This window comes from Aulonocara stuartgranti (assembly GCF_965226115.1).
Source record: "Aulonocara stuartgranti genome assembly, chromosome: 13".
NCBI classification, from domain to species: Eukaryota; Metazoa; Chordata; class Actinopteri; order Cichliformes; family Cichlidae; genus Aulonocara; species Aulonocara stuartgranti.
The window spans coordinates 18,811,755-18,822,672 of record NC_138949.1 but is presented as its reverse complement, the minus strand read 5'-3'; the positions used below and the strand labels follow the sequence as shown (position 1 = coordinate 18,822,672).

At 39.6% G+C, this 10,918-nt stretch overlaps 1 protein-coding gene across 2 annotated transcripts in view; it reads left to right on the top strand.

Moving 5' to 3' along the window:
• Positions 1–260: 260 nt before the first annotated feature.
• LOC309720963 (apoptosis-stimulating of p53 protein 2-like) overlaps positions 261–10,918 on the top strand; it is a 31,135-nt gene continuing 20,477 nt past the window's right edge. The window contains exons 1-2 of one of the 2 annotated variants that reach the window (XM_082558235.1): positions 261–400; positions 719–884. In XM_082558235.1, the coding sequence (XP_082414361.1) occupies positions 858–884 (27 nt within the window). In that variant the 5' untranslated portion in view covers positions 261–400; positions 719–857. The remainder of the gene's footprint in view (positions 401–718; positions 885–10,918) is intronic. The other variant, XM_082558236.1, reaches the window with a different exon arrangement.

Sequence of the window (10,918 nt, the reverse complement as noted above, 5' to 3'; positions counted from 1 at the left end):
CGCAGCTCTTTCACCTTCACCTTTCAGTTTGTGATTACTGGCGGAGTGATACATCTTAAGTATGTCCTGGCGAGGAATCATTCCTACCTCTGCTCTTTTAAGTTTAATCTGCTGCTGAGAAACTGCTGAACACACTGAATGTTTTGTTTTGTTTTTTGTTTTTTTTTGCACATGGTTTCAATATTAAGCGTGCGATTCTGATATTAAGACAGAAGTCAAGGCACAAAGTATACAAGTCTAGCCGGTGGGGGTGTTTTATGCTCCGGCAGGGGCGGAGCTTGAATTCCAAAGTGGAATGAGTTTCCTCTCGCTACGTCACTCTGGGATAGGCTGCCTGCGGGCGACCGAGCTACGCTGTCATTCTACTGGGTTTCGAGACGATTACCTACGTATTTTCTTGGTGAGTAAAACCTTAAAAAAAATTATTATTAAGTATTTCCATTTAAACGCGTGTGTGTATTCCCACTCACAAACCTTGTTTTTTTTTTTTATTTACGTCGATCCTCGCGCTCACTTTTGCGAGCATTACAAAGTTTTAAAGCGATGCTCGCGCAACCACAACGGAAACTTTTGCCGTGAAGGCCTCGTTATCTGGTGCAACAGGTCTACGACACGAGATGCAGTTAACTTTAGTGCTATTTGTTTTTGTATTCTTTTTATTTTTTGTCGAATTTTAGAGCGTAACCATGTTTTGTTGTGTTGTCCTTTTTTAACGCAGGACTGGATCCCCCCCTCCCTAAGAAGGAGAAAGTAGCCTTGCCTGTCGCGGCTTTAGGCTCTGGGATTACAGCGATCGCCAGTCCCAACAGCCTTCGTCGAAACTGCCAGCGGGGATTCATGCTGTGTGCGTTAGCTAAATGCGGTACGAAGCTAAAATGATGCCGGTGAGTTTTATTTTATTTTCATGGCTACAAGTTTTAACCTTGTCCCATTGCGCAATCCCCCAGTTTTCGATATTGTATCACGCTGCGGCGCTATCATTGTGAATTACCTGGGCATTTAAATTGAGGTGGTAAGTTGATGCGGTTGCTACTTTGTGTCATTACTATGTCGACACAGCCGTCTGTTGTGAAGTTTATTGGCTACCATAGATGCTTGTGTTTGCGTTAGTGTGTTTCCCCCATGTGATTTTACACTCATACAAGACTTAGTCACCTATAAACCAGTCGTAATCTCAAGTATTGTCGGTATATAGGCAGGATTCACCTGTCAGTTCTTGGCTGGCACTGGACCTATCCTCAGCTCTGGACTCCTGCCATGTCAGCCCCATCATCTTCAACATCATCAGAGGTTCATTGCTTTTGCTGCAGTGCAAGGCTCTCTCTCTTTCTCAGCACTATCTTAGATGTGTGGATAGGGCAGCACACAGCAGTCTGCCTGCGTGTGTGCAGTGTAGAGAAACAACCTTCCTAACAAATAGAAATGGTGATTAATGAGTAACCCCCCCCCAAACTAGTAAACATTTAACCCTGGCATATTTTCTAATTACCCAAATGTTTCATGGAAAATGGAGCTGCAACTAAGAAACAGTTTCCCAATCAGTCTGTGGATATTTGTTTTGATTCTTGCAAGCTGAAATGATTATAGACTTTTTCAATATTTTTTTCATAGCAAAATACAATACAGACTTTATAAACCAAAATAAGAAAACAATTAACCGTACTTCTCAAACCTTGCCCACTCTACCCCTGTAATACCAAATCAAGGATATGAACAGAGTTAGAGGTCACTGACATATTTTCTCAGTAAGGTATAAAAATAAATGGTAATTTTGTGACATACATGAAGTAAACTAATAACATTACAGTTAGGTGTTAGTAACAACAGTTGCCATGCTTTCAGCAAAGGATTTAAATGATTTCCAGGTAGCATAGGAAGTTATTTAATCTTTTATCAAAATAGTTTAGTTTTCTTTGTGTTATTTTATGAACAGACTGTTTTAGCACTGTCTACCACAATTTTCTTTAAAATTTACCATGTTTCATTAAAAATAAATTCTACTTTATTCATTCCCAATTTTGGGAGAAGAAAACTTGAGGTGGTAAGTTGATGCAAAATTGTTTAAGTAAAGTAGGATAACTGTAAAGTAACTACCATATGGCAAAACAAAACACCTCAGGGAAAAGGGATGATATAAAATAATATTAATAATAACTTTCAAAAAGTAGCTAAACCTGTTATTTCTATATTTTTTCCTTTAGTTTATGTCTTTAATTCTGATTTGAATAATTCAGATAACTATGATACATGGTCATATTTTCATTTTGTCTTATTGTGAACAGCTGATGACAGCTGTTCACAATATGTGTAGGATCTACTACTGTGGCCCTTCTCTCCTCAAACCTGTGCTACCTGTGTTCTTTCATTGAATTAATCATCTTAGCAGTGGAGAGAGTCGTGTTCGGACGACTCTTGTCTGGCGCATGACCTCAGTCTGCTACTGGCACATACTTGTTTGTTATTGCCAAGCTTGTTCCTAGTGGATACTGATATAAACTGTCACCCTTACATAACAGAGCTGTTTCTTTATTGGCCCTTAATAATTACCCCGTTTGCTCCATCTCTGTCACCTGAGGATATCTTTCTATGTCCTTTTGCTGTAAATAGGATACGGCTCCTGCTGCTCGCTGATAAACACAAACTGGTCTTTATGTAGATGTGTCTGATGTGAGGTATTGTTTTATAAATTACACCAATAGCCCATGACCCTGCTCGTGCAGGCTAGGGGCTTGTGGGGTAGTGAGAATGGAGTGTCGTAATTGCTTGCTGGGATGGTAAATAGGGGGTCACTGTTTCCTGAGCACAATGGGCTGCAGGGACTCTTTAGCAGTGTGCTGTGGTGGGTACATTGTGTGTGTTTGCCTGTGCTGTGCCAATACCCTGATAAGTGATGTTCACCATTAATTAAACCGTGGCATGGAATAACTCATTTACTCCTGATTTACTTTATCTCTCCTGAAACCAGCCTTTGTTCTGCACACATGAATTAATGTCACATTTAGGCTTGAATTCTCTGCTGGTTTATTAGCCCATATTTTCTCTTTGTCCACTTTTTGACAAGATTAATTATACTCTATTGACAACATAAAATAACAGAAACCAAGCTGGAAGAATACATTTTGTTTGTTTTGTTGTGGGTTTTTTGTGGGTTTTTTGTGTTTTGTGTTTTCGCTTCACATACCAAACACTTCCTCATTCCTCTCCCATGATGCATGTTGCTTCGGTGTGTAGATTTTCAAACAGATACAATTTTGTGCACCTGGCTTACATTATTTAGTTTTTCATTCTTTCACTGCTCACATTTGTACCGTGTCTTGGTTCCACATCATCAAATCTCAGTGTGCCTAGACTTTATGGTGGTGCTTTGATGGTGGAAAAGTGAGCTAATGCTGTGGGAAGCCTGATTTTGCTGTATGTGTCAACAGAAACCTGAGCAGGCTTTCTCTTTGAGTGCCACAGGCTTTGTGTTTACTCTGTGGGAGAGTTGTGTTGGTTACATAAGCAGATAGTCACATGTGATAGACAAGGATGTTCATGTTTTGACTTTATCCTTAAGAAGAAGATTGATAGGAAGACCTTTGTTAGCTGAGAACAGTTGTGTAAAAACACAGTAGGCCTGTAATATTTTGTCTTTTCATCAAAGGAGTGCACAAAATAATTTCTAAGGTCAAGAGGAAGTTCTTGTGAATGGTTGAATGCTCTGGTGACCATGTTGTTTACAACCACAGGTCTTATAGAGAAGCTGAATAATCTTCTTGAATGCATACTGTTAGATTGTGCTGTGCACCAGTGCCTCAACAACAACTCTACATTCACCTGGTTTCTGAGAGGAATCACCTGAGCTGGTGTCAGATTACAGTAATTGAATACAAAGTCGCTCACTGGGAATGATCCATTTGAAAAGGGTAAATGTACATTAAAGTGGTGCAAAATTTCAGTAGAACTCACTTTCACATTAGACAGTTCTCTAACTAATGTTGAGCTGCTGAATGAACAGGGAGGTCGTGTGGGGTATAGGTAACGTCAGGAAGCAAAATGTCCTTTTGTATAAATCGTTAATATAGCTGACCCCTATCTCAATGATAAGGGAAATGAATAAACAGGATGCAGTTCCTTTTTTTTTTGACACAGGATGTTTTTTGTTTGATGGCAAACATTCATTTTGCTTTATCACCAGTACGGTACATAGATTTATTGATAATGGTAGTTATGACATGTGTGAAGGAACAAAAGATTTAAACTAGAAGTTTTGGTCAGTTTTCACATTGCATTTACTTAACACGGGAAGAGACTAGCAGCGAAGCTAAGACTGTAGATAATCAGTGACATTCAGTAACTTCAAGGAGCAATGGGTGGAGAAAAAAAAATGGTGACAACCCAGATTGGGTGGATCCAGCTTTAAGGGCAGTCTACACAGGAAGCTATTTGTCATGCAATTGTCCCTGACGGTTGGTTGCTATGTAGATACCCCCTATATAATGTATTTACCACCCCATCATATATCAATCACTGGTATTCTTTGCTCTCAAAATTGAACAAAAGTTTAGCTCGGGAATCATCCACTGGCTTTTTGGTCTATCACTGCTTGAAGTTGATGAATACAAAAGATGCTCTTTGGTCTCTGGTTGCCAAATTCCTGCTAGTCATCTACTTTGTTAAAGTAGTCAAGTGTTGACCAGAGAACGTACAACAACTTCAAGTGTTGATGGGCAAAATAGCTGATGACACAAAGCTCTCCGTTATTTCCGTTGCTGCAGGGACTTTTTGGTGGAAACAAATTGTATAATTTAGTCCTGAAAAGTTCCTCTAGTAGCAAAGGTCTTCTGTACTGGTAAGACTACAGTCATTCACTCTGCTGCTTCACCAAGGTTTCATTTTTACATATGACTGATTAAAGGTCACAAAGGCATCATTCACTGCTACATTTTGAATCGCATTTGTTTTTTGCATAAAATAAGAGTTGATAAAGGGTAAGTTTTCTTGCAGTTAAATCCCACACAGTGGGCATTTTTATTCAGTTTTTGTTGCACTCTTCATATTTTAAGTATCTGTATTTTCTATAATAACTTTCAGGCTGTGACTAGTTCTCGGAACATCTTCATCCAAGAGTCATGAGGCATTGGAAAAGGGGGAAAAAAAGGATGCATCCTTTCCTTTCTGCTTAATTTTGACTCCCATTTCCCTTATCTCCCAGATAAGCCGAAAGTAGGAACTCTCTCATCACGTAGACCAAAAATAGAAGAGCATTGCAAGACCGCAGATTATGAAGTGATAGGCTAAGTACTGCAGTGCAGACATAGAGAAGTGGCTTTTGTGATGGAAGCTTTCTGCAGCTTCATGTACTGTAAAAGCTGCTCCCCCCCGAATGTTGCAGCTGAATAAGACTACTGTGCTTTTTGCTGTTTGTTACCCCTGACCTTTTCTCCCGTGCCACCTCATCCCTCTAATGCAACACAGAAAATGAGGGAGAGGGAACACGAGATGAAGAGATATAATGCATAGAGCTGTTTCAGTTTCATAGAGTTTTATGCTGCCTCGCCTTTTTGAAGAACTGCTAATCTGGAACTGTGTCAGGCAGAGAGAACTAAGGCACGCACACACAGGAAGATGCTGCTGCAGTGTCTTACAAACCTTTGCTAATTAGATTCAGAGGTGACTTAGTTGACTCATTCGCTTACTACAGCAATATCTGTAATTGAAAGTGTGTGTGGACAGAAGGTCCAGCACCCCTTAGGTGAAGTGCCCTCGGGCATACTTGAAGATATGGCTTCTGTTATCCTCTGCTGCTATCATACTATCCACTTTCCCAGCCACTCCATTTCCCCTAAGGCATTGTGTTACATGTTCCATATGTTTATAAGGAACTGGTATTGCGTCTTAATATATTTTTTTAACCTGTCGGGCAGTGTATCTTATTTATTTACTGATTTCATCCATATGAAATCAAGTCTTATACATGATTTTTTTTCATAACAAATCTTGATAACAAATCTGATGTACTAAAGTATGACGCAGCTGTTCAGCTCTGTGTACAACTGGAAAGGGATGTGCTAACAGTTCTCTCAGAGAAATGTTAGCACATATACTACTGTCAACTGTTCCTCCAACACTGAGGGCCAACCAATCCTGATGTTTTTCTAACTCTGTTCCAGCCGTCAGATTGGTTCAGCACAGCACTATTGTCATTGCCATTGGCCTTTCGTGCCAAAACGTGGATGGAATGAATTCTATTGACTTTATATTGACCGCGTCTCGTTTTTCTATCAAGGAAAATTTACTTTGTGAAAACTGTCTTTATCTTTTTTCACCTAGCCCTATCCGAAGGCTAACCATGTCCAGTGTTTCTGTTGGTTTTTAGTTGTGCTGATGTAAACAAAATATTGATTTTTGAAAAGTAAACAATCTGGAAGTGGAGACGCTATGCACTTCATCCATCCATTTTCTTCCTCCATTGCACGAGAGATGGGGGTTACACCCCAGACAGGTCGCTTGTCTGCAGGGCTAACAGAGAGAAGAAACATTCTTGACTCTACTAGAGTATCTTTATATGAGGAGCAATTCAGAATAATGGCTTCATTTTTTATACTGGGCCCTTCTGCAGCTTCTGTCTGAAACTTTTTTTTTTTTCTCTGATTGGCTCCTCCTCTCAAACAGAACGCTTGACCAGCAGGTGGGTAGGGCTGCTGTTTAAGGAAATGCTGTGTGTCCAAGATGACCATATTAGGGATATCCAATTTCAGTGACACCCTGTAGAACCAAGCAGTAACAAAACTGACCTAGTTGAAACAGAAACAGCTTTTGACTCTGGGATTACTTATTTAAACAATGACCTTCTTGTATACTTGCTATGTTTAATTTGGATTTCTATAAGTGTGACAGTTAAAATACACGAGCAAGGAAAGTATTAATAGGTCCTTTTAATACTTCACCCATTAATAGTCATCAGGGGATGGGTGTGGGAATTTAACTTTGGTTATATGCTACTCTTTGCATTGACAGTACATGAGATACTGCGTTTTCTGTACTTGTCTATTGGAAGCTAATTATATAATAAATTCTCTGTGACAGGACTGACTTTTATTTGGTAGTAATTGTTATATTGCAGAGTCATTGAATTATAGTACAATCTCGTGTGTTATTCCCGGAAATTGGAAACTGCAGCGGCATGCAGTTTTGATCACTCTTAACTCAATATGTGAACAACTGCATCTGGACAATTACCTTAAGAGACTCTTGCAGGAGGATTGACCCTCAGATGGAGAGAGTGGATTTTCAAGGTGGGACATGAAGAATGATATGCTTTTAGGAGTCAAATTATCTAAGGAGTATTTTTCTAACTTCATTTTCCTTTGACCCGTCCTAACCTAACACATTGAACATCAAGAGACAAAATGCCTGTAAACTGTTCTCTCTGTTGCATGAACCTTATCTTAACAATCAGTGGGAGTGCCACAATCTCTCTCTCTCTCTCTCCCACTCACACACACACACACACACACACACACACACACACACACACACACACACACACACACAGAACATTCCTTTGTGCAATTGGCTACAGGTAGAGTGCTGATATTTAAACTCAAGTCATCTCACAGTTCCCTGTCTGAACTGGAGAGGCTTGAAAAGCTTGTTCAGGTCTGCAGCCGGTGGCATCTGCTTTAAGGATCCAAATCACGCTGCAAAAGGCAAAGAAAATCAGCATTTATTTTTTAAACTTCATAGTTTGTCTGTTCAGTACACAGAATTTGACAGAATTGTCCTCCACCGCCCTAAAGGGACTGGAGCTCATTTAACTTGGATATAGGAGAATCGCAGACAAAGAAGCCACTTTCAGTGAAATAACCCAGGATAGCATATCTTTGATAGTTTTTTCCCCTCTGTCTTTCTGAACCTTTTAGCTCAAGTATTGCCAGCTGCAGTCACTCTCCTACTCTTAGATGTCTTCCTCTTGCAGTGTCTTTTGTCTGAGGTTTTGATGTTACAGCCTTTCATGTCAGAGAGAGACACAGTCTTGTCAGTGTTATTGCATCTTGAACAAAGGATCCTACGCCGACTCTTAAAATTGTGGCAGTTTATTATTATTTTTTAATTTTTTTTTTTTTTTTTTTTGGAGAATACATGGTCAGACTGTTTTGCACCTATTCACTGCAGGCCACTGTTCAACCTCCAAGAAAAAAACATGATCCTATAATATAGTAAGACATAATGGCCATAGCCTAGCTGCAAGCTAGTGTGTTTCAGCTTATTATTGTCCCCTGAGCCAGCAGGCTGTTAAAAGGCTATATTTTTATACAGCGGATTAACGTAATCCCTGCGATAAAATGACCTAACCATATAGCTGCCCTGCTTTGAGGGTATCTACAGTGTAGACAGCAGTATTATGGCCATATTTCTTTGCATTGGCTATAATTGTCCGTTTGCTATTCTGAGCTGCCACATCACCCTCAAAACCCTGGGAGACAGGTTTGACTTAGCTGATGCTATGATGGAAATGGAAATCTTTTGCTATAATAGTGAGCCACAGCAGCCGAGGCAGCTTGTCCCTTCTCCTTCCCCAGGGCTCTCTAAAATAAAATAGGAAGGGAAGTGCAATTCAGCAATTGCTTCTGTCATCCTCTCCATACCTAATAGAAAGCAAGTGGAGCATATTTCTGTCAAACATTGTCACATAAAATCATGATATTGCCAGCTCCCTTCGAACTATATAAAGCTACACAAAGCAGTATTTTCTGGTAGGCTGTTGAGCTACTGTTTGTCTATTTTGCATTGTACCTATCAGGCTGTTACTGAGCTACCTAATTTTACTTGCTGCTGTATCAATGAATATTTAATGAACACTCAATTTGTTTGGCTGAGTCAAACACCTACTTATGGTAATCTTGCCTGTCTGAGTAGGTACGTTTCTTAAAACTTGAAGAGGGTCTGCGGTGTAGTTGCTTATTGTTGAGTAGACCATAAATTATAAAGATGAAAACACTTTTCTGATATTTACTGCAGCACATAAAATAAATTCCTGTAATTTACCTTGCATGCACTGCTTTGTTTGTAATGAAACATTTTGAGACCTTAAAAGGTTTGCAAGGATCAAAGACAAAAAACAAATTAAAGGGAATGTGTTTCCACACGTCATTTTGAATGTTTCAAAGTTTCCAAAACAATATGAAAATTGGTCTCATAGATTTTTGTATTTGTATTTGTAGTTTATACAGCTTTTGTACCATGTGCGCTATATCATAGCGAATAAGCAGTGACCACATGCTTTAGGTGGATGAAGGTCAACTGCAAAGTGCTAAGTCATCTAGATGGATAGTTGAAGTGAATACTGGTGGTCTTGGATCATCAACTTTAGTGCTGCAGCAAACTGGATTTTAGTGGGGGCGTTGCCAGCGCCCGAGATTATATTCTCTTCCCATCTGTGGTTCTTTCTTTTCCTACTATCTGTCAGTGCTCTCTTTCACTCTCCAAATATTAATAGGTTCACTTTAGCACTTTGGATTTCTGGGAAGTTTTCATGATGTCACCGTCTCATTCTGAAAGATCTACGAATTGTTTTTTGAAATAATTTGATGAAGGCAGACTATATGAGTGATTTTAATTGTTTTAGCATGAATGTTTAAACTATTCTAATTAACAGACACAAAAAGCCCCCATTTTAGTTTTACTTTCCAGGGTAGTGTTCTGCCACAGAGGGTGGTCTTTGGTTAGAAACACAGCTTTCTGTTTACAGCTTTCTCTTCTCTACATTACTGACAGGCATGACTCACAGCTGATTTGCTCTATTCATGAGAATCTTTCATTTGCATCCCCATTGATTCTGGCAGTTGAGTCAGGTCCTCTGACTCAGGCCAGTGCCCGTTGATTCCACCTTCTGTGTGATAAAACAAACCTCTGGTTGTAGATGTTGCTTAGGAGATCTTCAGAGGGAGCGTTTCACCTGCCCACTCACTTAGTAAGCTTCATTTGAGGAAGAAAAGGGGAATAAAGCCCCTTATCCTAAGGCTGTTGCTCTTTGGCGCAGTACACACCACAGCTAAAAAGCAACCCAAATACTTTTGTTTCTGCACCAGCTGCTCTGCATGATTACCCCCTTCAAGTTTTTTGTGCCTGTGACCTAGCTGACCTCATGTTCCCACCGTAGCCCCCGTAGGCATGGCTATTCACAGCAACTCGGAGTACAAAAACCTGGCAGTGTAACCTGGAGGTTCTGGGCATTTAAAATAATACCGCTTTTACAGTTACACGCTTTTCAGGATACTCTGTCTGAAGTCACTGTGAAGGCATGACACTGTGCAAAAACCTGGGTTTGAAACAAAACAGTTCAGTATGTTCAAGGCATGCAATATCCTAAGACACCTTAGAAAATTGGTTTTATTGCTGCCTTATCAACTCCTCTTATGTGCTCATATTACAGATTGGGGGCATATTCCATTACGAGCCTTAAGCTTCTTAGCGCTTATCTTTTTATGAATGTATGATACTCGTACACTGACTTTTGATGTTTGTGTTTCCTGTCAGCGATTATATAGATTTTGGAATATCACAGACATTTCAGATGCATATTTTTTAAATCATCTGTGAAGGCTTTTGTTTGACTCAGCCCTTCTTACTTTAATTGTTTTGACAATTGTTGCCTATTATAGCTATAAAGATGAGTAATAGCCCATATAAGTATTGATTTTTAGAGTTTATTTTAAAAGGTTGTAGGTGACTGTCTGCATTTGGATCCTTGCTGATAGACAGCTCAATTTTCTGCTCAGTGTCAGTGTGTTTATTTTCTGCAGTAGCTGGAGGCATACAAATTCCAATTTATTACAAACTGCTTCATTGAGATTGCCCATTTCTGTGTAGATTGATATAAACCAGCCTTGAGCAGCTGTCAGTCACACACTTGCATAAGAACCTAGCGGTTTGC